The sequence below is a fragment of the Quercus robur genome, chromosome 10 (genome assembly GCF_932294415.1).
Source record: "Quercus robur chromosome 10, dhQueRobu3.1, whole genome shotgun sequence".
NCBI classification, from domain to species: Eukaryota; Viridiplantae; Streptophyta; class Magnoliopsida; order Fagales; family Fagaceae; genus Quercus; species Quercus robur.
The window spans coordinates 40414025-40440858 of NC_065543.1; the positions used below are offsets into that span (position 1 = coordinate 40414025).

Consider the following 26834-nt stretch of genomic DNA (forward strand, 5'->3'; position numbering starts at 1 on the left):
ATAGAGAGCACTGGCGTGGTGCCGGCCAAAAACTCTCTGAAAGTCAAGTTAGAACTTCTTATAACTCTAGAATGCCAGAGCTAGGCTGAATTATGCGTACCTTGTTTTCTGAGGGTCTCTAGGTTTTTATAGTAGTGTAGAACTGACTCCATTTCTTGTGTAGGAAGGTGTTTCCTTATAGAGAAGATCATCATTAATGAGCGTATATTATGGAATCCTCCTCATACTAGAATTCCATCCATATTGAGACTCTATGAGTTAGGGTTAACCGTGAGACGCAAGTTGTTTCTATTTAGGATTCCTTAGAGACTACTGAAACCAGGTGGATGCCACGTGGCCCTCTAGACCCGTCCACCTTGTGTCCATACACTCTGGATCCGTCTACCATCAATCCACTGTTCCAAATCCGTCATGCTTATTAAAATAGATCCATCATCCATACTTTTACCCTCTTCAGAAGAAAAAAAAAAGGATAAAAAAATGTACACAAAATATTCTCAATTTTTTAAATTTAAATGACTAAATTAAAACTTTTTAAACTTTAAGAAAACCAAGTGAAAGTTGCAATTTTCCTTAATTTTTGTTGTAAACATAAAATTTTCAAATTCCTCGTAGCAATTTTATTTTTATATCTTCATAGCAAAATTAAGATGTACAGATAGATGGTTGCAAGTGTGGTACCAAAAGTTTTTTGTGGTCAAACTTTTTGCGTGTGTGCGTGCCCAATTCCTAAATCAAAATGGAGAGCGCATGAGATTATTGAATTGCATGGACTCAATATTTTATTTTTTGTGGCACCAAGATCCCCCAATCGCATGAAGAAGCCCTCAAATCAATCTCACCTAAGTGGAAGAAAGTTGTGATAGAAGAAATGAAGGCTTTAAATTAAAGAAGATCCGACACTTTGGAAACTGATCACAAAAACAAACGTATGGTTGGCTGCATGTGCCATGAGCTACCGGATATGCCCTAAAACACAAAGTTTGTGGCTCTGTGGGAATTTGGTTCTATCTTCCGTGTGGATATCAAACTATAGCTTTACCAACATTGTTGAATATTGATTCATCTACCAATCACAAAGGCTTATACATGAGTGGAATTTTTTCTTTCTTTTTGGTCTAAGAGTGGAAGTATGTACCTATCATTTTCTTCAAAGTAAAGTTAAAGTTAAGAGAAAAATAAGGAAAAGGGTTTTAATCAATTCAATGTCAATGCCCCCTTTTCTCTCTACTTTGGTTGGGGGTTAAAGAGTGGACAAGAAAAACCTAAAAACATGGATGCGAGCTTTAAGTATATCAATCCCTTTTTCATTATTACATGCATAACTTAATCCTATGCTACTTTCTTTGTACTTTGTTCTTAGATGGCATACTGGATTAGTTTGGAATGGGTCATTTCAGCAATGCAAATGTCATATAAGTATAACTAAGGTCAAGTAAAGAGGCTGCGGCGCTTAATTTAAAATTTTAAACAGTTTTTTATATCTTTATAATCACGTTTAGTTTCAAATGGTCCATTGGATTTGGAAAGGGCTGATAGTTTTTGATGATACAGTATACTGTTTACCACTTCTAGTAGGTTTTGATCTGAAAGAGCTAGAGTAATCAATACACAATATTAAGGTAAAAATGATTTAGGAATTTACTCCTACGTTTTGAAGTAGTAAACTTGTGTAATAAATTCTAAGGTTAATGAATGTAACTAAAAATTATTAAGTGTTGGACACAAATTACTATATATGGACGATACTATTAACTAGACAAGCACATTGGGTGATAGCTCATTTTTATTCTCTATTACATTTCATTTTTGTTTTTCATTATAAAGCTCATATGATCAATCTGGGAATTTAAAGATGCATTCTTATAGAGGATCTCTCACTGTTCTCAAGTTTTTTTTTTTTTTTTTTCATAGAGTAAAGAATGGCTATTTTCTTGATCATATCAAATTTGAATGGAAATTATAAGCTTTTTACGGAATTCATAATCATCCATTGAGTGAGTTAAATTACAAAGATTACTGATGAAAAAGGTGATCAGAGAGACCAGAATATTCATTAATTAATTTGGGTTCTAAAGTTTACGTTAAAGTACTTGGACTTCATCAAGATTAAGACATGCACGTTGTGGCAATGTGTTAAACAAGGTTTCATGAAAGTCCAAATCTTGAGGCAGCCATGAATCAGCTCCATGCCTCCATGTGCATATTACACGGTCTAACAAAGAGGCGTGAAAGAATTGTTCTTCACCTCTTCTAAGAACTAAGAAGATGGCAAGGGGTCATTAATTTAGGATACAAGGATCAGAACTCAGAACCCCCTGTATTGTATATAAGGACAAAATATCTTAAAGCAATGATAAGAGAATTCTAATTGGACTAATAAAGCTCAATGGAGTTTGATCAAAACCAAGTCATAATCAGGCTTCAACAAAACTTCAATTTTTGAAGCCCTTCTTTCTATATCTTGGTAAAGCTTCTCTACATAGAGATTAAGAAAACATTGAACTTGAAACTCTACTACAAGGAACATGTTAGATAAATCTATAATATATATAAAATAAAAAAGTCAATATATAAAATAAAAAATATTTGACTTTTGATTGACATGCCACAAGTATTTAAGACATTACAATTTTAAATGTCAATTATTTTAATATATACTATTTTTTTTAGTTAAATTTTATCTTACATTTAAACACTCCATAGGAATCTTGGTACATGCCCCTTTATTTTATGATGAAGAATAGATTGTTCATATATAAACTGAATAATAATAAAACAATCCACTATCAAATAGAATTTTACAGTCAAGAATATTTAATTCATAGTAAACTTAACTATGATTATCAAACTTAGCTCTGAAACCCTCAGACTTCTTTAATATGGATCTGCTCCAACATGAACCTCCAGCTCACACTTTGCTCTTTATTACAGTTGATATCTGAAGCTTGGGTTGCCACTTGATTCCACCAGTACTTATGATATAAGAATGATCTCTGGTAGATGCTTGAAAGAGTAAGAAAGTACAAAACCTCTCAATCTCAAAAGAGTAGCTTTTCAAAACTTGAAAAACATGCTTTAGGATTTTCTTTATATACTTAGTGAATATGGATTGAAACCCTAAACGTTTGATGGGTTGTTGGCATCTCAATCGGTCAAAGATCAGTCTCGATCAATTGAGTTTGGTAGATTGTGAATTCTTGAACTTGTAACTTATATGTTCTTGAATTCTAATTTCCAGCACTTTGAGCAATGTCTAACATGATCTATAGACACTATAATCTATACCTAGACAATTGTTTATGTACACAGTTTGCCAATTTACCAAACATTTAGAACTTAAAAATTTTTAAGAATCAAACAAAGCTCAATTTAAACATACGAATAAGGAGACAAAAGGGATATATATGAACAATTATGAAAATTCAAATAACACCTAGCAACTAATGAGAATTGTTATTGAAGTGTGAGCAAAAGATGGCAGTCCACATGGCAAGAAAGGAGAAAACAAAGGTTCATTTTTACTCTTAAAAAAATCATTTTTACAAATTCTCTAATCGACTCTTTATTATTTATTAATACTATAAGGATTAGATTTGAATTCCTAGCCCAACACGTGGATAGACTTAGGCCCAAAAAGTCCAAAATAATGAATTTGTAGAGAATAAGTTAGAAAATTGGGCTTTAGTTAACCGAACAACAAGTTAGATAGGTTTGATGACAAAAGAATGAAAATACACAAGTGTAAACTGAAGAAAAAGAACGTCCTCAGTGGAATCCGAGGACACTGGTTCTTATATAAAGTTCTAAGGTAACGTTACAAATTTGATTGTAGATTGCTACAGTGTTTCTTTCCTGGATTTTTTTATCCCCCTATCTTACTCCCTCCTCCATCTTTTATACTGCCTTTCCTTTTCATATTCACCCTCCACATGCTTGCCAAATAGTCGATGTGGATACTTGTCCCATCAACACTCCCCATAAGTCCTTATGTAGTAACTGTAAGGCTGAAATACATTGTTCAGGTATCACTTCTACATTAATGTGGTTAGGGAGTTAGCTGCAGTGCATTTAATGCGAAGGTAGCAGCTTTCTCTTTAGATATTTTAGGACATCTCCCTGTCCTGAGTTCTCGTAATGCTTATCCATATCAACTGGGTGTTTCTGTGACATTTTTTCGGACAACAAGCCACCTCTACTGACCTTGGCCTTGGTTAGTCGAGGAGGCTCTCATCCTCGGCACAACTCCCAGGGTAGTTATAATCTCCACTAACTTCTCCTTTTGCCAACATGCGCCCTTTTGACAGCGATTACTCCTTCTTGGACGCCATTAGTCCTTAGCTTAGGCTTTAGGCCTATCATATACCCAAATGACGGGCCCCGGAGCCCAAGGCCCCTACAAATACTTATTAAAAAAAGTGTATCATATGTTTTTTTTTTTTTTTTTCTAAATGCATTGGTTACTAGCTAGTTGATTTAATATTTAGTACAATTTTGCAAATAAATATCATAGTATTTGAATTTTATTGACATAGTGGTTATAATTAACTTATAATTATAGGTGTGGGAGGACTTTCGTCTCGGCCCCCAATCAGGTATTGTCCTCTTTGGAAAATGGCGTTGAGCCTTAGTCCTCAAGGATTTGTTCAATCCCACATCAGGGAGAGACACCTCCCACTCATGCCTTATAAGCCTTTGGCCTAAGGATGAGTGTACCACTACTACACATGCGAAGTAGAGCAAGTCTCAAAAACTGCTACCTCATCCTATGGTAGTGCACTCGTTCAGGTCACACATGAACCTATGAAGAGGGAAGGTGGGGGTTTCCCCTTAAACCCCAAAAGGCACCTTTTTGTGGGAGGACTTTCGTCTTGGCCCCCAATCAAGTATTGTTCTCTTTGGAAATGGCGTTAAGCCTTAGTTCTCAAGGATTTGTTCAATCCCACATCGGGGAGAGACGCCTCTCACTCATGCCTTATAAGCCTTTGGCCTAAAGATGAGTGTGTAGTAATGGTACACTCATCCTTAGGCCAAAGGCTTATAAGGCATGAGTGGGAGGCGTCTCTCCCCAATGTGGGATTGAGCAAATCCTTGAGTTAAGACTCAACGTCATTTCCAAAGAGGACAATACCTGATTGGGGGCCGAGACGAAAGTCCTCCCACAATAGGTATAATTGTTTTGATATAGTTCCAATAAGCATAATTGAGTCTGGTTCTTTTAAACTTTCATAAATCATTGCATAGTTTAAAGTTGAACTTCTAAGGCCTGCACTTAAATAAATTAAAAAATTTAAAATTAAAAAAAGAAAAAGAAAAAACCTAAACAGAGTGAAGGGGATTGAAGTATTGAACCAGATACACAAACTCTATAAAGGGTGTGATGTGTCAACAGGTCTGAAGCCCATTGATAATAGAAGACCTTGTATATTGGGCTACTTAAGATCCACATTATTTGTGCAAAACTGAGTTTTCGAAACCCACAGTTACATCAAGAAGGCCATAACTTCTTCTCAAAAAAATCTCTCTGGCCCATAAGTGCCAGAGAGATTTTTCAATATTGATCCATTTATAATGGACACGAGCTTGGGCCCAAATTGATGGACAGGAACATAGTATATAGTATATACTGCGTTTTTTAAGATCCCAGACAGGCCCAGAATATTCCAGAACCCACTGGAACATAGGGCACTAGTGAAAAACACATAAACTATAAGGGTATCACTGCAAATAAATAATTTTTTCTTACCGTTCAAATCAACGGTCCAGATCTCTTCTCAGATTTTGCCCTAATTGTTCTGTCTCTCTCGCTCTATATAAACCCCATAAACCCTTTCTCAACCCCTAGACCACTCTCTCTCTCTCAAAAGATTTTGGCTTCATAGGATTCTCAATTTTCTTCCTCTTGTTCTTCACCGAGTTTGTTTTCTCAAACCCTAAATCTTTCAGTATTTTTGGTTGGTTTTTGCTATGTAAAAAGTCAATGTCTGTGCCTGTGATGGTTCTAAATATACTCCGAGAGAGTAATCTCTGTGAAATCAATTTGATCTGAGGCAAAGGCTTCTTATATTGTCATCATTTTCTCTGCAACAAAATAGATCATAAATTTGATTTTTTTCTAAATAGTTGGGTCTAATTCTCTATATTCTTGTAAAGATTGTGTTTTTCGTTATAGATTCTTAGTTTGTACACTGTGATTGAAAATTTAGACAATTTTTATCAAATGGGTATCTATCTTTATTTTCATTTGCTTAATTTGGCTCCATGATATATGCTTTAGCTAAAATTGGGTCTTTGAAACTCTTACTATAAAACCACATTACTTTGATATAGTATTTGGCATTGCAAGTGATGATAAAACAGACAGGGACATCAGCACTCCTTTGGGAGAATGGTGACAAGTCTAATGGGAATCTCTCTGATGCAATATTGTATAAAATTATTCATCATCAGTTTCTTAACTTGAAAATTTTTTTTATGCTTGTTGCTCTAGATTCTAGAATGGTTGCTATGGTTAGTGTTCATTTATGTGATTGGTTTTTATATACCAATGGTGAACTGGGTTTCATTGATTTACAAATGTCATACATTTGCCTCTATGAATTATGTAATTGAACTGTTTTTATTTGAAATTTGGTTTGCAACTGAATGGTATGTATTTCCCACATAATGTTTTGAGCAAGTGATGATAAAACAGACAGGGACATCAGTACTCCTTTGGAGATTGTTGACATGTCTAATGGGAATCTCTCTGATGTTCACATCTATTGTATTTTTGCTTAATGTAATTGTTTTAAACTTTGTACTAGTTGCCAATGATGCAATTCATTGCACTTATTATCAGATATATTTTAAATGTTGATAAATCTGATTGTCACTACCTCTGAGGCAACTAAAGTTTTGTTCTTTGTGTAAACTTTGTTGGATCATGCATATTGTTAATTCTTAGTATCTTAGCCTATATATTCGTCAATTGGTATCAAACTCTATATTTTATTAAAAAAAATTTGTGATATTATACATTACCTAAACCTACGATGGTTTTTTAAATATACACTGAGCATCAGATATGAACAGAATTTCATTTGAGGCACGGTGGATTACTATGTAGGTGGTGAATTATGGTGTTGTTATTGACAAGTGTGGTGAGCTTAATCTCTTAGATGTCCCTGAGAAAGTCAGTTTCAATTGATGTTCTCTTGGCCTATATACCTCTAGGATCCTATAGAGAAAGAATACAGTTCCAAATCCTGTTGACAAATTTGGTTTTACAGTCTATGTTTTAGATCACAAAATTTGATTTTTATAGTCTTAAAACTTGAAGGTGTTGATATGCAATTGTTCTGGTTTCCTTTTTATGTTTGTTAGTATATATGTATGTTACAATGTAGTGTTTGTAGTGTTTGAATATCGCCAATGATGATATCATTAACCAATAACCATCTTTCGGGACTGAATGGCTTTTTAAGGCCTTGATGTTATTCTGCAATTCTGAGGCGATATGTTATTTGAAGCATTATATCTTTTTGAATACTTTAGGGAAATAACTTATGAAAAAAAAAATTGTAGAGCATTGAAGTTGTAGTTTTATTTTTGTTTTAAAAGTGAATTGTAAGTCATAATGTGACTGGGGATTTTTACCAGAAATCCCTTACTTGAATGGAGCAAACTTATGAGTGTTTGCAAATTCCAAAGTTAATGTCACATAAAAATGCTTGTTGATGTTGACGGTCCTCCTTAGGGAGCTCCTCCATTGATGAGTGGTCTCATATTCCATCGCCTTGTGGAGCAGCGTTGCTGCCTTTACCTCTTGGGACTGGCCATGAGACATACATTATATTGCAACATTTTGTTCTTGATTTTTTCTTTTTTTGGTTTATTTTCGTTCCTTTTTTTTTTTCTTTACAAGTTTTATTTTCATTGTTCATGATGATATCATAAACCAAAATACCTATTTAGGGGGCCGTGTGAATCATTCTTCAATTCTTTGGCCATATTAGCCTATGATGACCTACATTTTTAGCAATAGGGCTTTTGGTCTTGATTTTTGTTATATTATTATATTTTGTTTTATTTTTAAAATATAATAGACATAAAACTTTTATTCTAAACAACAAGCTTTTATCTCTTATATTAATAAAAAAAATATTTTATTAAAAATATGAATATGTTAAGATTTTTAAATATGTTTACCTTCGTGTAACAGTCTAGTTTATTGTTCATTGAACTTGTATTCTCTAGTTCACATAAGATTTAATCATTTCGTTAATAAATGGCCGCAGCCTGATGATTGTTGCACAAGAACGGAGATTTGAATGGTGCTTTTGTAGAAGTCTTAGTACTTAGTTGGGCTCCAGAAGCACCTCATGTGATAAGTTCTTCTATATGGTATATGAGGGCTAAGAAATTGTCGTTTGTTTTTGACTCCGACTTGAATAATTGTGTGCCTGCAATTACATTTTCAAGACGCCCAGGCAAAGATTGAGGGGCTGTTTGATATTATTATTTAAACAACAATAACATTTCTGACATGTATTTTTATACATTTAAACACGAATTTCCAGAGCACTAAAAATTGAACAACAATAACTGAACAGTGCTGCCAAATGGGCTCTGAGTTTCATTAGTTGATGGTTTTTTAAGAACACCCAATAAATCTGTTCTGAGTTTCATTGGTTGATGGTTTTTTAAGAACACCTAATAAATCTGTTGTGGGTTCTGGTCTAAAATGTTAAAAAAAAAGGGGGGGAAAAGTGAAAGGTAAGATTAAGTTGAAAAGGTAAAAAGCTTTAATTGTGTAATGCCTAGAAATAGAATGCAAGAAAGAAAGATGACTATTTGTTGAATTGGAGTTAGTGCAAAATATTGAGTACTGTTACTCATGAAATCAATAGAGTTATAATAAAAGTGTATCAAAAAACACCTTGCCATGAAATCAAATATTCTATTTTCAGACAAGGAAAAGGAGGATATGGTTTTGGGATACTGGATGATCATCTTTATTGGTCTTTGGACTAGTGAAAGTGAAAATGAACTTATTGAGGATATAGTTGTAGTTTTATTTTTAATTTAGGGTTTGTTTGAATTTTGTTTATTGTTGAAAATTAAAAATATTATAGTAAAATAATTTTTAAATGTATGAATAGTGTTGGAAATTTAGTTTTAACGTTGATTTTGTTGAATTTTGTATGGAAATTCACAAAAATTAAATGCAAACGCCCAAAGCCCACTGGGAATGCAATCCAAACTAAGTCTCAAAATGAATTGTAAGTCATACTGTGACTGGGAATTTTTTACCAGAAATCCCTTACTTGAATGGAGCAAACTTATTGAGTGTTTGCAAATTCCAAAGTTAATGTCACATAAAAATGCTTATTGATGTTGATGGTCCTCCTTAGGGAGCTCCTCTATCGATGAGTGGTCTCATATTCCATCGCCTTGTGGAGCAGCGTTGCTGCCTTTACCTCTTGGGACTGGCCATGAGACATACATTTTTTAAATGTTCTTAATTTATTATTTTTTTTGGGTTTATTTTCGTTCTTTTTTCTTTTTTTATTTTTACAAGTTTTATTTTTATTATAATAAAAGTGTATCAGAAAACACCTAGCCATGAAATCAAATATTCCATTTTCAGACAAAATAAAAATAAATAAATAAATTCCTAGGAGAAGAGACATTCGTGTACACAAGAAAAAGGAGGATATAGTTTAGGATACTGGATGATCAGCATAAATGGTCTTGGACTTGTGAAAAAGAACCTTTGGAGGCAATGCCAAAACTTCAGAATGTGCTTCCTCATCTTTACTCTCTATTTCAGATAAAGGAGCTAAGATGCCATGTCCTCTTGGGCTTCGTTGAAACTTGAAACCTGTTTTGTTTCTTTGGTCCTTAATCAAACCTAAAGGCCTCTTCGAATCTTTACTCTCATAAGTCTCATTGGCGTAGGCAAACAATTTGGTACACTGAACGAGTTCTCTCATGCACTACCTCCAGATTGTTCTAAGCCCCCTTCAAAAACTCCTCAGTCGGCATCTTTTGGGCCTTGGCCTCCCTCATCCAAGTCTTGAGCTCAACTGCCTCTTGTGCTTCATCAAAGTCCAAAAGTAAGAAGATCAGATGATAGTGCAAATTCATTTTGTGCTCTTAACTCAACTCAACGGAAGAAAATTTGATTTAATATGAAAATTTATTACTATATGAATAAATCTGTTACACTCCCAAACTATAGGATTTTTATTTTTTATTTTTTTTCTAAAATTAATTAGCAAAATAGCAACAATCATTGTTGTCCTTGTTGAAGGGGGTATTGTCATATAGATTCTGTTTAATTAAGGGATGGACCTACTAGGTATATTTTATGTTTTTAATAGTTGGGCCCCTCTCTCCCAAGACCTTGGCCCCCATTAGCCAGTCTCGCCCAAACAACCCAGACCCATCCCAGCCCAAAAAAAATTAAAAACCCATTAACCCACATTATATACAAACTGAATTCAAAAAAAAAAAAAAAATAGAGAAGTCGAGAGAGAGATCGAGAGACCGAAACTGGAGAGAATAAAGACAGCCCAACTCATGTAAATCCTCAACCTAAAAAATAATAAATTTATTAAATATTTTATCTTGACTTCTTAAAAAATTTTTGAACACCCTACTTTGAACATCTTGGGAAAAAAAATCATCTTTAGCTTACTTTGGAGATGACTGGAGAAGATATTTCAACAGATTAAAGATCTGCATTTGTGAGCCTTTGACTCTTCTAATTTTTTTTCCTAATCTGTTTGTCTCCTTTATGTCTTAATCTCTGGCGTCCTAAGTCTCCTAACTCACTAAGTTTGGTTTGTTTGCTCTTGCTTGTTTTCTTCTTTATTTAGTGATAAATTGCTCCAGGAATTACAACCATAATCCACATGTATGGATTAGATTTACAACCATGGTCCACGCGTTTTAGTTTCAGTAGTTTGCTCTCTCTTTTTTCTTCTTTTGTTTCTCTTTTATTTTACCACCACACATGTGTATGGTATAGTAGGATAGGTATGACTTTTCTTGATTCTTCTTTTCTTGATTTTTGTTAAATTAATTATATTATTATATAACATATTAACAATATATATATATATATATATATATAATAAGCTACTTTTAAAATAGATAAAAATATATAATATAAAAAATAAAACACTAAAATGTGCGAATCATTATTTGATTAGATTTTTTTTAATGCATTTAACTTATTAGTATTTTTTTAATGCAACTTTAACTTATTAGTATTTTTTTTTATATGATAGTTATTAAGTACTTAATGGATAATAATTTAGTTTTGAATATAATCCCATATGCAAGTTAAAAACTATTTGATCTATTCATGATGATATTTCTAAAAATAATACTATACTTTTGGATTTTAATGTTGAGTTATAAAATAATTAACTAATATATTGAATGGTTTTTACAATATTATAAAATCTCATTTTCATTTGGCGCCCCTAAAGACACGTTCGAACGTCAAATTTTATTCACATAATTTAAGTTTCTTAATGACCACCTTAAAAATATTTTTAGAATTGTCACTAGCTATATGGATGCTTATTTGGATTTTTTTTTTTTTTTTTTTTGCTTATACTCCGGCCCCCTTGAACTTGAAATCCTAGGTCCATTCCTAGTTTAATTAGTCGCTTTGAGAGTTTAAAAGAGTCTATTTTACAATCACAATTCTTTGTAATTTTTTTACAAATGCTTATTTTAAATTCAAAACATAATTTTCCAACCGTTTATACAAACACACTCATATACTTTTTCAAGGATGTGTTTGAGATTTATGTATATAAATTTCTCCTCTTTTTTTTTTTTTTTTCTCCCAATTAAATTAGTTTATATATATATTTTTAAAAAAATAAAAATAAAAAAAAATAAAACTAAGAACACGGGGATAGTAATAGTTCCACTATATCTTATTTCATTTTATGATTTAAAAATGAGTGTTCTAAAACAAAAAAGAACACCTACTGAAAATTCTCTTGTTTAATGGTGTGTTCTCAAAAAATAAATAAATAAATAAATGGTGTACATTTACCTTTTTACCAATTTCCTGCCTTTCTCATTAAGTCATAAGGCTAAGGCTAAAAAATTTCCGGATTATTGGTTTTTACTTTTTATTTCTGTGGGGTCACAAGACTCCCAACTTGATTGTCTCACTCTCATCTACACAATTGCACGCTAAATACACTGTCTGTATACTACCAGAAACAAAATTATTCATATAATTCATTGAACCCAAATACCCAATAAGACATATTTGCAATTGGAACATACTGGAAAATAATTCAAGATGAAACAACTTTACCCATTGCGTTCAGGTTGTAAATCTTATCTGCGTTTGCCTTTGCCACCTGTCTATCATAATAATAATAAAAAAGTGATAAAAAAGATTGGGACATTTGGCCACCTTCCACATATCTTAATAATCAAGATTCACATCATTTATGTGGAGCCCAATTTGGCTAAGAATTAAAGCCATCCACGTAAGCGACAGAGCATCCTGAATAATTTTAAAAACTTTGCTTAATTTTTACCAAAAAAAAAAAACTTTGCTTAACTGGTGCATCTTGGACCCATTTTTTTCTGAGGAAAATGAGTGCTCATCACATGCGTCGGTCTCACGGTGTCAATAAACTACAGGCCTTGTTATTCAGCATAAAAAAAAACCATTGGCCTTGTTGACAATATTAACATTACTTTTGCTTTTGTGGGGACTATTGTTAGGTACTGGATTTGGATATTTATATTAAATTATTAATATTTCCAATTTTTTTTTTAACATTGTAGTTTTGACTTTTGAACATGTTTTTTTTGGTGTCGGGTCTTTCACTCCTTCTTTCACAGGTCATTTACTTATTTTTTGTCTGGTTGCCACGTGCTTACTTTTTGTTTAGATGATAATCAATTCCATGTTTAGATGGTAACCAAAATGTGATTTTTTTAATATTATTTTTTTTGTTGTTGTTTGTGGTCATGGTGCAAGATTTTTGTGAATTTGAAGACGAAAAGGTTGAACAGGCTGACTTTTTTCGAAGAAGATTAAGTCAGTCTTACAACCTCTAGTCTCTTGGTGAGTGGCAGTCGTGAAAAATATGTTTCTCTATAATCATTCTTGTTTTTTTGGTAAAGACATTTTAAGAAGATAATATAATCACAAAATAAATAAATTTTGTGGAGAAGGATTTCAAAATTACAGGATTTTTCTGTCATGAAATAAATATGTGAAAATAGTCATGTCTTAGATATAATTTCATTATATTCAGTTATTTATCTATTTATTTATTATTTTTTTTAAATAGTTACAACAATGGGCTAGGAAAATTTTAAACATTAATTCTTAAAATAAAATATAATAAATTGTGCCATTATCAACTACAAGATTCTTTTTGTCTTTACACTATACATCATGTTCTTATAATAACATAATAAAATGCAAGTAGATGAAACTATGTCCTGTTGTATCTGATGTATATCTTGTTCTAAGTTAAATGATATGATCTATTTACCTCGTGTTTGCTAAGAAATAAGACACAAACTTGTCCTTAAGGAAGGTGATATATATATATATATATAGATAGATGAGTTTAAGTTACACATTTTTTAAACTATTGGATTTAAAATAGATCTAACATTCAAAAAAGCTATTTATTAATGCTGATATTTAGGATCTCATTTATTATCCATTATTTATAACATTCCATACTTATCTCTAAATCCAAAATTTCTCTATAACAACTTTATCTTCTAAGTTACAATTTTCTTTTTTTTCTTTTTTTTGAGAAAGATCTAAGATACAATCTAATTTCTCTGTAACAATTTTATCATCTAAGATACAATTTGATTATCATGATCAACTCAACTTCTAACCAAGGATAAGAATAGACTTCTCCTTATCTCTATCTTGTGTATTTGAATCCTTAACACACCGCCACAGGTTGGGAAGCCGGTAGCAAAAATAATATTAGAAAATATCATGTTTAATTAACAGGACATCCACTTTCGAGAGGAACATATATCCTAAAAATTTTCATCATTTTCAATTGTATCTTAACAATAACTTTGATTCTTGTTGTGAACTAGGCTTGGAGTGATGCTTCTATATCCTCCGTTACTGTAAGTAGAGTACATCCATCCCCAGTATTTTACATACGAGTGTTCACCAAATTGCACAAACCGCACAAATCGCAAAATCCGCACCAAAACTGCCCACAAAATAACATAACCGCACCGCACCACACTGCACCGCACCCTCTCTATATGTTAATATATTTATTTATTTTTAATATTAAATATATTATTTATAGTTTAATAACCCTAGTTTTCCAAAAAAAACAAAAAAACAAAAGTTTAATAACCCTAACAAGTGTTGACTAGAAAAGCCAACCAAAAATAAAGAAAAACTAGCTAAATAATTTAAAACACTTGACCAAAAAAAAGGGAAAAATTAGTTTTGGGATGGGTAGGAAATGCCCAAAATTTGAAAAATATACCAACTTCAAACCTCATCTTTTACATAGCACCGCACATGTGATCGCAAAAATAAGGTGCGGTGCGATTATGATTTTGGTTAAACTCTAAATCGCACCACACCGCACCGCACATATGACCACAAAAATAAGGTGCAGTGCAGTTATGATTTTAGCTAAACCGCACCACAAATTGCGGTGCTAAAAATGGCTCAAAACCGCACCGCGAACACCCATTTTTACATATACTAAAAAACTAGGCTTGTTTTTTTTTGGTAAAGACATTTTAAGAAGATAATATAATCACAAAATAAATAAATTTTGTGGAGAAGGATTTCAAAATTACAGGATTTGGCTGTCATGAAATAAATATGTGAAAATAGTCATGTCTTAGATATAATTTCATTATATTCAGTTATTTATTTATTATTATTTTTAAATAGTTACAACAATGGGCTAGGAAAAATTTAAACATTAATTCTTAAAATAAAATATAATAAATTGTGCCATTATCAACTACAAGATTCTTTTTGTCTTTACACTATACATCATGTTCTTATAATAACATAACAAAATGCAAGTAGATGAAACTATGTCCTGTTGTATCTGATGTATATCTTGTTCTAAGTTAAATTATATGATCTATTTACCTCGTGTTTGCTAAGAAATAAGACACAAACTTGTCCTTAAGGAAGGTGATATATATAATATAGTAATCTAATTCTATACCAGATGTTGAAATTTGGACATTTCACCAAAGTCCATTATTCATGTCTTTCACAAACCCATATATATATATATATATATATATATGCAAATTGATTCTTAGGGTTTATCACATTGCTATAACAGAGTACAGGGGAAAAAAATATTTGACTATTTTATCATCTTCTTGGCAGCTAAATTGGCCAAAAGGTGATATTTTCCATTAAGGTCATTCACAAAAATAACTGCTCTTTCAATTACGTGCAATGTGTTATAAAATAACAAACAACTCAATACCAAGATGTTTAAGTCGCACATGATATAACTTATGACAATTTACTTAATTGTTTACTTAATTTAATAACATTTTATTAAATATATTTTTAAAGAATTTTACTGATGAATTATGTATTCTACTTGCATTTTTCATGCTTGCAAAATATAAAGTTTATGACAAAATATATAATTCAATATGGAAAATTTTAAAAATTTTAAAATATTAAATTATATAAAATTAATGTGGGGACTGGCCCAGAATAATAGGTTGGCTGGGCCCTGGGCCCGTCCGAGGACCATTCTGTCCGAGGAGACGTCGCGGCCCAGAATCCTTGCTTAGGCCCACTGGAGCAAAGAGAACACGTCAGAGGAGTAATTCCTCCTCAGACATTCCAAAATCCAGGTCAAAGGTGCATTCCAGTTCCTGTAGTCCTCCCTCCAAGCACGTAAAAAGAAAGGAGTCCCAAAATATCCCAGCAAAGGTTGTCACCACTACATTAAATGCACCACAGCTACTTTCCTGGCCGCATTAATGAATAGAAGACCCCTGAACAGTGCTACCTTGGTCACTGCAACTCACAAAGAACTGATAAGGGTGTCTGATGGGACAGGTGCTCAAGTAGGGGTTTGGATGATCAACAAGTGTAAGGCCTAGATGATAAAAGAGGGCCTATATAATATGTAAGAGTCCCCCAAGAGAGGGGGACGGAGGAAAAAATGAGAGAAGGAACAGAGGAGCAAAATTTCACTGTACGAATGCATGCCCATGAATAAAATTCCCCCCTTCACATCCATTTTCTTCATTCTTGTTTCTATATCTCCTGAGCTCATGCAACGAACCGTTTAAGCCAACTGGAATCAAGTTCTTCAGCCCACACTCTACAAAAATTCATTGTGTGGGACTTTTTGGGCCAAGGTTTAACCATCCAAGATCGGGTCAACTAAAATCGTGTCCCTACAATTAACTTGTTCAATAAATAAAAATAATGTATAATATTAACAAAGGTTATATTTTGTGTAGTTTGATCTAATTGTCTATTTATCTATATTAAAGTATGCATACCAAGCTCTTTGGATTATTAAACTAAGAGTAATGCTTTAGACAAATGTTGTGTGTAATATAATTTACCGTACACTTTTTTAAAAGTTATCGTGACTTTTTATTTAAGTTTGTGGTGTGAATTTGTGTTAAAAACTATTTTCATCTTTCTTGTGTGCATGTGTGTTTGTTTCTCAAAAAAAAAAAATAATACTAGAGACACAATATTTTTATAATATTTTCACAATAAATTTTAGGTAGAGAACTCTAAGTAAAAAAATAATGCCACTGCTGAGGAAATCGGTAACAAATTGTCATCTAGTTAAAAATATTATGGAGTTTCAACTTTATTGATGGAAATTAAAGAAAATGCAAATGATGAATGATAAAAAAGATAAATATTTAAATTTGGAAAGAGTGCAGTGCTGTTAGCACCACAATCTACTTCACTAAAAACAATGATTTCTATACAAGGAAAAAAAAAATCCTAAGTCCAGCTAGATCCCATGTCATTTGAGATCTAAAGGCATTATCCAAATCCTCTTTTCAAAGTTAAAAACAGGAAGTTTCATTAGATGCCTCCGCATCTGGCCATACAACTTGGAAGTAAAAGTACTATCCTTGATCCAATTAGATAGCTCGATTCTGACAACACTCTGCTCAAGAACAGTTAAATCTTTTAGGTTTTTTTTTTTTTTTAAAGATAGGTAATACATAATGATAATCTCGCAACTCGAACTATTTTCTTCCTTAATCTTTCAAACACTTTATACGTTAAGAAAAGCCATAAAATCTCAAGTTTGAGTCTTGAAATTAGACTGTTACAAAAATTTTATGAAGAAAGGACCATACAATCATACATATACAAAATAGGATATTGGTTTCTTTTACATCTAAAAAAACAATAAATAGTTAAATTAATAATGAGTTCCTGCAAATATTATTAATTTACACCCTTGTGTCAATTTCATTCATTAAATTTCATAATAAATCAGTTTCATCTTTGCATCTCCATCTCCATTAAAACTCCTTATGGTATTATTATTATTTATTTTTTTTATACAATATAGAATTTCTAATTTAGCCTAATCTAAGTGTAAATGTGTGTAAAGCTCCCTTCTAAAGACTTGAACCCTGACCCTTATCCCCACACCCTACAAGCATTTATACTTGTGGAGTGATTACCACACCAAAGGTGCGCAGTGGTGTAAACTCCTTATGGTATTATATTATGAGAGGTGCTACATCCACAACATTTTTACAATATTTTCACAACAAATCATAAGTGATTAGTTGTTATAGGTTCAAATTTGAACCTAACACTAAGATTACTTTTTTGCACCAACAATAACAACCAGTAACAACCTGCCACTTAGGATTTGTTGTAAAAATATTGTAAACATATCATTTCTCTTACATTATTTGACAAATGTGGCATATTTCATGCACATTTATTAACCATTTTTATTCATATCACTGTTAGAATTTTAATGAATACAATAATCTAGAATAAAATTGTCTTCATTTAGAAAGTTGAACAAATTAATTAATGCAATCACTAATTGAAGGATCGAATCAAACTCTGCAGCGTAATAAGATGACTAATTAAAAATTAGTTTTTTTTTTTTTTTGCTAAAATGCAAAATTGATCTTCTAACTTTCACTTTTTATCATTTTAGTCCTTTTAAGTTTCAGTTTTGTCATTTCAGTTTTCTAAGTTTCAAATTTTGTCAATTCAGTTCTCTGTTAGGACTCTATTAACTGCTACCATCTACTAACCAAAACAACACCATTTTGGATTTTTTTTTAATTACCAAAAAAAAAAAAATGAAAACGTTAATTACCAAAAAAATTTTTTAATTAATTAGGGGAAAGATGTCGTTCTCTAAGAAGTGAGAAAGCAAAACAAACACACAAAATTAATCAAATTTAATCAAAACCCATTTCACAATTTGCCTGGAAGAACCATAAATGTAATCTTTAATAATACCTCGATTGCGATCTCTGACTTCATGGGCTTACTACCACCCAACAAAATCAAAGAAAAGAAAGTGAAGAGAATGAGAAACCCAAGCACAAAAGCAAGTACAAGCAACGACAAAGAAGACCCTTTACACGCTCTTCATCTTCAAGAAGTCCTTCTTCAATCACATCACACTGGTCCTTCCATGGCTTTTGACCTCTTCTCCCTCTCCCTATCTCGATCTCTCACTCTTTCTCTTTCCCCATCTTTCTTTCTTGGTTTCTCCCTCAGTCCCTGAATTTTTTTCTTAGAGAAATCGGTTTCATGATTTGAGGCTAGGTATTGTATTGGTGGGTGGGGGTGGGGGTTTTCTGTATTGTTTTTCAGTTGGCAATCCCTTAATTTTTTTTTTTTTTTTTTTTTTTTTTGGTAATTAAGAAATTTAATAAAAAAAAAAAGTCCAAAACGGTGTCATTTTAGTTAGTAGACGACAGCAGTTAACAGAGTTCTAACGGATGATTGAATTGACAAAATTTGAAATTTAGAGAACTGAAATAACAAAACTAAAACTTAGAAGACTAAAATGACAAAAAACGAAAATTAAAAGGTCAGTTTTAAATTTTAGCCTTTTTTTATTAAAAAAAATTGTTCAATCAATGTAATCTTTCCACAGTCACGCCCCCTATTATTTAATTGAGACAAGAGATTTGAATTGGTTCTCATTAAAATTGAGAACATGTTATGCTACTTAGTTATAACTTATAAGGTTCTTGATATTAACTTTGACGATTTCATGGACTAAATAATCTAAAAATTGTATCAATCATATGTTGATTGTGAAATTAGTGATAAATTTTGCAACGAGGAAAAGTCGCTGCCTTGACTCCCTACGCACACCAAAGAATAAAATTCAAGGGTAAGAAATTAATTTTTTAAATTTATTGTCTACAAATATCATTTTAATTTGAGGTAATTGAAGCTCTTAGCTGTATCTAGTATCCACCCATTTTATAGAATCATTTGTAACATTAATATTCCCTCCGTCCTACTTTGTTTGTCCTCTTATTCCATTGTGAGATGTCCCAAAATATTGTCCTATTTCTAAAAATAAAAGTTATTAATTTATTAATGTTCCTACTATACCTTTATTTTATTAATAATTTAATTTTTTGATAAATTTATTTAAGGGTAGTTTTGGAAACTTATACATTTTTAAAAGGTAAACAAGACAATAAATGATGTTTCCTTAAAAAGTTTGACTTTTTAAACCGGACAAACAAAATGGAACGGAGAGAGAGTACTAGCCTATACATTTTTGCCATAAATATCCTAATTTGAAACCAAAACTATTATTTCTCCAAAAAAAAAAAAAAACAAAACTATTAATATCCATATCAACACTCCAAATATTCAACGTTGAAATCCATTAATTTTGGATGGTACAATGGACATCATAAGCTAATCTCAAGTTAAGGTTTGGGAGTTTAAAATAGACATTACAAATGATCCAATAATTTAGAGTGAATAATTATAGATTATAAACCCTAATATGTTTATATATTTTTCTTGCAAATACAGAAGGCAGGAAAGGGAATAGTAGTATAGAACCCCAACCTCTTTGAATGATTCAAAATAATTTGAAAAGTTCATAAATAATTCAATGGCTTCTTGGATAGATTTAAGAATAAGTTGCCTTAATTAAAAGACATACAAAATTATATTACCAAAAATCAGACAAAATATGAATCATGGTGGATCTGTATAAACTTCTACAGCAGATCACAATATCAAATCCGACTTACAGATTAACCAAAACCGGCAGGGCTCAACTAAAAAAACCAGAAGCCCGCTTAAGGAAAACCCAACAATATATGTACAACTAAAAAGCAATATGCAACACTCTCAAAAATATGGAGTTGCTTTACTCCATAGCTAATCTCTATAATAACCTTTATATTTGATTTCTTCAACAAAGCATCTCCTTCTTGAGTTCCATCTTATTGCCTGCTTTGCTTAGAACACCAGACAAATCTATGCTTTTCATAACCAAATCCTTCATACTTTCTTCCTTGGTGGATGGCAATGAAAACCCTTTTGAAATTTGACCAATTGATGCTAAATTCATTAGCTCAGATTCATCTAGACCTTTTGCCGGGCCAAGACTACATCTTTCAGTCCCATACTTTGCCAAAGCATCTTTGAATTTCTTGATCTGTAATACAATAAATTTAGACTTAGAATTTGGATACAAATAACCACTTTAAAGTTATGAGAATTTAAGAAATACTAAAAAGTTTGTTCAATGAAAAACTTACAGTAGCGTTGGTGCAGCTGAAACTACATAGACGACCCTCTGCACCCCTGTAGAACCTAAAGAATGGTAGGACGTGAATTCGTAGACTGTAACACATAGCTTTGAGCTCATCATGGTTAACTTTAAGAATAATTGCATTTGGGTTCAATTCAGCAAGCTGACAAATCTGACAAAGAAGAATCCAAATTCAAAGTTTAATAATCAAAATAGAGTAATCTAAATTTGTGATGGGCTTGTTAAATAAAAAAGTATGTGATAAATTTCTTAACTTGAATACAATTCAGAAATCAAATATACCTTAGGATGCAGAGTTTTGCAACCTCCACAAAAAGGTGAATAGAAGTCAACTATAACCAATCTATCACCAGCATTAAGCAAGGAATCCACAAGTTCATTAGCCGAATGAATCTCCACCATGTTGGGTTTAAGAGTCTTCTCCCACCATCTCAAACTTCGGCTTACACAGATTGATGCTTGTGCCTGAAATCATATATTGAAAATTAGTTCCCAGAATGGAATAATGACCAAAACTTTCACCAAAATATAAAGCAGGAAAAGGCAAAGCATTGACATACATGAGGAGGGGAGATATTTCTTGGTGATTTAAGACTCCAACCTCCTAAACCCTTTAGATCTGAAACAGGGAGGGGTTTTCCCATAAACTCAACACCTAGCATAGGTAAAGCTCTTGATTTTGAGTCCCTACGTTGTACGGAGACAAGAGAGGGACAAAACCCTCTGGATTTTGAGCCAACAATAGTCCCATTCAAACAGTATAAACAACTCTTCATTGAACAAGCCATCATAGCAGTGTTAAATCCAAGGCCTTTTTGGGGGCTTATAGAATGAAACAAAGAAAACCCACTTCACAGTTCACCTTTAGGATCAAACAGCAACCTTTTTGAATCAAAAGTGGCTGGGATACAGAAAGTTCAAGACAAGAAAAAGCCACAGGATACTCTTAAAACAGAAAAGCAACAAAGACCTACTTCGAATTTTCAAGCAATAGTGCAAGATTTGAGAAGAAAATGTTCTCCTTTTGACCAATATTCGCAGTTTTGAAGAGAGAGAGAGAGAGAGAGATGTTTGTCTGTCCTTTGAAATTCAAAGCTCAAAAGTTGAAGAAGAGGGAAGTGGGTTTATAAAGAAAAAGAGAGAAATAGGGATCTTTTTGATTTTTGGAATTCACTTTATCCAATTTGTTACGATAATAATTTAATAAATTTTGTGTTTTTTTTTTTTTGGATAAGTATTTTTTTTCACTGAATTTGAGCAGTGTCTGACGTGTATGTTGACTGTTTAGAGTTTGTTTTATCTAAGAATGGGATTGCGTCGTCGGCCATGTTTTCTTATATTAATATTATCGAGATATGTTTGGAACTACCCATGTTGTCCCATTAAACGGCTAAACCGCGTGGCTGACTGTGTTTCGCATCTCCGAGGTGTGGATAAGGCCCCACTTTCTTCGCTAAAATAAATTTTCTTTTCCTTGTTTTGATTAGGTGTTTCCAGATTTCATTTCCCTTCTATTTTCTTTTTCACCAAAAAAAAAGAAAAGATAAACTTTTTTTTTATTTTTTTGAGTTTTTGGGAACAAATATTTTTAGAAAAGATAAACTTGGTTGTAAACTCCACCGAAAGAATTAAGGAAAGATCTTGCTGTATACTAGTACGCAATAATCACTGTATAATGTGATATGTGGCTGCACGAGCAGCACGACATGTATTCAAGGGCCTACTTAATCATGATTCATATGTATGACATGATCATTGGCTACGACTCCACTACAAAAAAAAATTAAAGTAACTACATATTATAAAATTTTAATAGTCAGATGACTTTTTATATATATATTTAATATGTGTAGTAGGCCTTTTTTGGTTAAAGTGGGCTGGGCAGTCTCCTGCGATACTGGACCCAAGTATTCTGAGTATATGAGTTGAGACCAGTTCAACTGCAACTTAATTTGGTCCGGCTTGTGCACAAACTATGCCTCATCTGTAAGGAGCACACTTATGGCAGGCAGAACTGTTTCAGATGGGTTGTGGCAGGTAGATATGATAATAACAAGATAAAATAAAGTACTTTGAGATCTTTATTAAGGTAAACAGATAATCCCTACTTAAGAAAATATAATCACAGTTTAATAACAATTATTTTATAAGAAAAGTAAGAGAAACAAGTGGGTAGTATATGAGTTGATTGAGAAAGGAAAATAAATCAGATTAAATCTAATCCGCAAGACCAAAACCAGAGAGGGAAGAACGCCTCTTCTCAAAGTGAACAATCTCTCAGGGAGATCCTGCCATGAAAATTAATCACTTTGAGGGAAGCGGACCTGAATGGTTGGTACATAAGAACCCCCTTTGTTTCCGGCAGAGAGCAAGATTTTGAGAGGGAGAGAGGGAATCAACCTTATTGATGCATGCCTGCCATTCTAACTCTCTATCTTTTTCTTTCCTTCTCTTCTAATATTTCTTTTTCTTCTCTTTTTTCTTTCTACTTCTTTTTCTTAATACTTGTTTTCTATTTTCTAGTTTTTCAAATTTCTAATATCATGGTGCTTGTCGCCCTACTTTCTTGTACACGGCAATGGCCTCTTTATAGTGCCTGTCATGACCGGATTTTACTATTTTAACTCTTAACCACCTTTGTCTAGTCTGGATGTACCTGCCGACCACCACTGGTCCATCTGTGTGCCACTCCCCATCGCCAAACAAAAGAAAGCTATTTTGTTTGTTTGTCTGCCATGGCACCCTTTCCTACTATGGTATGAGCGTCTTCTCTCTCCCTATCCTTTATGGCATGCACCTAGTGGTTCCAGCTCAGTTTTGCTCCTTTGGGTGGTATGTCATCCCAGCAAGACATTTCCCCCAAAAGAGCCCTAACAGGAACCTCAAAATAGGTTTTTCCCCTCTCCCCACTACCAAACCATGCCCTCTTACCTCTGACCCATGACCTCACCATGTCTTGTATTGGCTGGGTACAGGTTAGTGAGGTCTGGGCCGTGCGTGTGCCTCTCTTCCATGTATGTTCAAAATCTGTCTGCTGCTCATGCATCTGCCATGGTTAGCCTACACAATCTACCATCCGTTTTCGACTACTTTCTATTTTCCCTTTCCTTTATGGCTTGTCCTACTCGGGGCTGGGCCTTGCTTGACAGTGGGTTTTGCTTTTCTTCAGCCCACCCTTTTTCCTACTACCATCTCCTGTCATACCACTCTATCATTCCTATTACGAAATTGTTTTACCTCAATCTAGCTGGACATCTTTGGGCCTGCCTTTTATTCTTCTCCTAATGGCCCAACACGGCCATTGGTTCTTTTTTTATATTACTGGCGGGCTCTTGTGTCCCATTTGTTTTCTATTGGGCATCCCAGACCCATTTGCTTTCCTTGGGCTTCCTCAGCCATTTTCTTAACTTTGCATTCCCATAGGCTTTTACTGAATTCTTTGGGCTTCCCTGGCCCAATTACATTATCCCTCATCCTTGGGGTTCATGGGCTTGTCATCAACCCCTTACTTTCTTTACTTTCATTACTTTGGGCTTGTCGTGGCCCATTCTCACTTTTCCACATTATATACTGCCTATAGTTTGCTTTTTTTCTCTTTCCGGACTCCTTTAAGCCTATTTACTTCCTCAAGACCCATTTGTTCATCTTATGGGCCTGTGATCCATTATTCCTACCGCTTGGGTTTAATAGGTTTTCTATCCGTTTGTCAACTCTTTTCTGTCCGTGTTGCTGGACCTCTCCCTTCCACTTGGGCTTCCGAAATAGCCATCAACAATATGCATATAAAATTTTGTGTCAATCGAATCTTATTTACTATTTTATCTATAAACTTATATTTTGTGTATAATTTTAAATTACAAAAAAATTTAAATTTAAATATTTGATGGATGACATAGTTATTAATCTTTGATATTATAGAAATTTTGCAAGTATAGAGGATCCAATAATAAATTTATCAAAATTTGCATCTAATAACAAAATATTGACTAGAATTGTACCCGTTGGCTACAACTTGACTTGATGAAACATATTCTTGTTCTTATTTTGACCGGCTATTTACAATTTTCCCCACTATTTAAATATAAATATTTAGCTAAAGCTCAATATTAAGGGTCTGTTTGGTTGGGATGATGAAAAAGTAAAAGGATAGAAAATAAAGGAAGGATGGAAAAGTGGGAGGATAGAAAAAATTTTAGTTGTGTATAGATGAAAGTGGACATTTCAAAAAGTAACATAAGAAATCATCCAAAAGTGTTTTCTTAAAAATATAATAAACATTAAAATAAAATTAAAAAAAGGAAAAAAAGAAGAAGCCACCACGTCCTGACAAAACCAAAGAAAAAAGAAAAAAGAAAAAAAAGGGGCCAGCTTTACTATAGAAAGGAAAAGTTAAAATAAAAAAATAAAAAAAAAAAAAAAAAAAAAAAAGAGCCAAAAACGTTAAAAGAGGTGGGGGCAGTTTTGTCCAAATATTTTTTCCACTTTTCACTCCAATTTTCTCTCTAATTTGGAGAGATTGTATTTTGAAGGGGGAGGAGAGAAAACTTATGGGCCCCACCACTTTTCTCTCCCCCTCCTCCTCTCAACCAAACACCCTTCCCACTCATTTTCTCTCATATTTTCCACACTTTTTTTTTTTCCATCCTCCCTAAAATTCACCCAACCAAACATACCCTAAGATTCTATAGGTATAATTAATCCTAAAAAAGTAGTGATTCTTACTCAGCTATATTTGGAAAAAACTTAGGTGCTCTAGGAGCAATGCTCCCTCCTCTCACATGAGGGATGGGCCCCACGGATGGGTCCTACCATGAGACCCACCCCTCATGTGAGAGGAGGAAGTATTGCTCAGAGCATGTAAGAATTACCCATACTATTTGACATCATAGTGTAACTCAAAATTTTTTTTTTTTTTTTTTTGAGGGGGGGATTTGGAGGAAGGGGGGGGGGGGGGGGGAGAGGGACGAATCGAAGCGACACAGGGCTGACTCTTAGTGGATCGTGGCAACAAGGCCACTCTACCATTTACAATACTCCATCACGTATTTAAGTCGTCAGCAAAGGATTCTACCTGCCGCTCGGTAGGAATTATACTTTATGGCGGCCCACGCGGCTCGTCTGCCACGGGGGCTTGGCCAAAGACACATGCCTCTAGGGGCTCGAAGGCCCCTACTGCAAGTCGGTAATCGGGCGGCGGGCACACGCGTCGGTGTAACTCAATTTTGAATGCAAGAGACAATGCACTGATTTCTATGTGCTATAGCTATAAAACGGTGGTCCAAACAATGCAGTGATATTTGTGCGCCACATAATTGTGGTGCGCAAGGAAAAACCCATAACTATTAAAATATGATTTTTGTGTGCTACACAATTGTGGTGGAAAAGGGAAAAAAAACCACAAATAGCAAGGGAAAGTTGAATAAATATGAATATTTTAAAACAAATTATTTTCTCTTTATTTTCTTTTATAAATAAATATGAAATTTGATATTATAATAATTATTAATAGATATTTATTATAATCTTATTTCTGTATAAGTACTCTAAAATATGAAATTTGATGATAGTTATTAATGAGTATTTATTATGATTTTGTTTTATATGAAACTATTAAATATATAATTATAGTAATTATTAATAGGTTTTTATTATGGTCGTGTTTTACATGGAAGTATCTATTCTACTAAAGATATAATATGTTAATGGAAGTATCTATTCTACTAAAGATATAATATGTTAAGATTATGAGTGTTTAAATATAAATACATTTTTTTTGCATACAAATATAGAATAAAATTTAAATTCAATCAAAAGATGTAACTTTTGCAGATAGAAAGACCTTAATTAAATAAATCTGTAACTTAAAGGACTGAAATGAACGAAAACAAAGTTAAAGTACTGAAATGAAATTTGAAAAAAAACTTAAAACTGTCAATTTTGCATTTTATCTTATATAAATATATTGATTTATAAAATTGTGAAACCTCCAAAATATATGTGATAATATATTATGAAGTCAACTAGAGT

The 26834-nt window shown here is 32.9% G+C and overlaps 1 protein-coding gene and 5 non-coding genes across 6 annotated transcripts; 5 read left to right on the forward strand and 1 right to left on the reverse strand.

Moving 5' to 3' along the window:
- Positions 1-5983: 5983 nt before the first annotated feature.
- On the forward strand, positions 5984-6057 carry LOC126704502 (small nucleolar RNA Z267). Its single transcript, XR_007648213.1, has one exon. It is a non-coding gene; the product is annotated as a small nucleolar RNA Z267 (small nucleolar RNA).
- Positions 6058-6338: 281 nt separating this feature from the next.
- LOC126704503 (small nucleolar RNA R44/J54/Z268 family) lies at positions 6339-6425 on the forward strand. The gene has a single exon (XR_007648214.1). It is a non-coding gene; the product is annotated as a small nucleolar RNA R44/J54/Z268 family (small nucleolar RNA).
- A 247-nt stretch (positions 6426-6672) lies between these two features.
- On the forward strand, positions 6673-6758 carry LOC126704504 (small nucleolar RNA R44/J54/Z268 family). The gene has a single exon (XR_007648215.1). It is a non-coding gene; the product is annotated as a small nucleolar RNA R44/J54/Z268 family (small nucleolar RNA).
- A 49-nt stretch (positions 6759-6807) lies between these two features.
- LOC126704515 (small nucleolar RNA snoR122) lies at positions 6808-6888 on the forward strand. Its single transcript, XR_007648221.1, has one exon. It is a non-coding gene; the product is annotated as a small nucleolar RNA snoR122 (small nucleolar RNA).
- Positions 6889-7407: 519 nt separating this feature from the next.
- Positions 7408-7497, forward strand: LOC126704485 (small nucleolar RNA SNORD96 family). The gene has a single exon (XR_007648197.1). It is a non-coding gene; the product is annotated as a small nucleolar RNA SNORD96 family (small nucleolar RNA).
- Positions 7498-20155: 12658 nt separating this feature from the next.
- Positions 20156-21926, reverse strand: LOC126702148 (thioredoxin-like 1-2, chloroplastic). Its single transcript, XM_050400802.1, has 4 exons — positions 21368-21926; positions 21090-21272; positions 20794-20958; positions 20156-20690 (listed from the first exon to the last, which is right to left on the reverse strand). The coding sequence occupies exons 1-4, from the start codon at positions 21596-21598 to the stop codon at positions 20445-20447; spliced, it is 825 nt and encodes a 274-aa protein (XP_050256759.1). The 5' UTR covers positions 21599-21926; the 3' UTR covers positions 20156-20444.
- Between the last annotated feature and the right edge of the window lie 4908 nt (positions 21927-26834).

Coding starts and splice junctions, on each gene's coding strand:
- LOC126702148 (XM_050400802.1), bottom strand. CDS start 21,598: ATGATGGCTTGTTCAATGAAGAGTTGTTTATACTGTTTGAATGGGACT. Junction 21,273..21,367: donor GAAATATCTCCCCTCCTCAT/GTATGTCAATGC, acceptor ATATGATTTCAG/GCACAAGCATCAATCTGTGT. Junction 20,691..20,793: donor TCAGCTGCACCAACGCTACT/GTAAGTTTTTCA, acceptor ATTGTATTACAG/ATCAAGAAATTCAAAGATGC.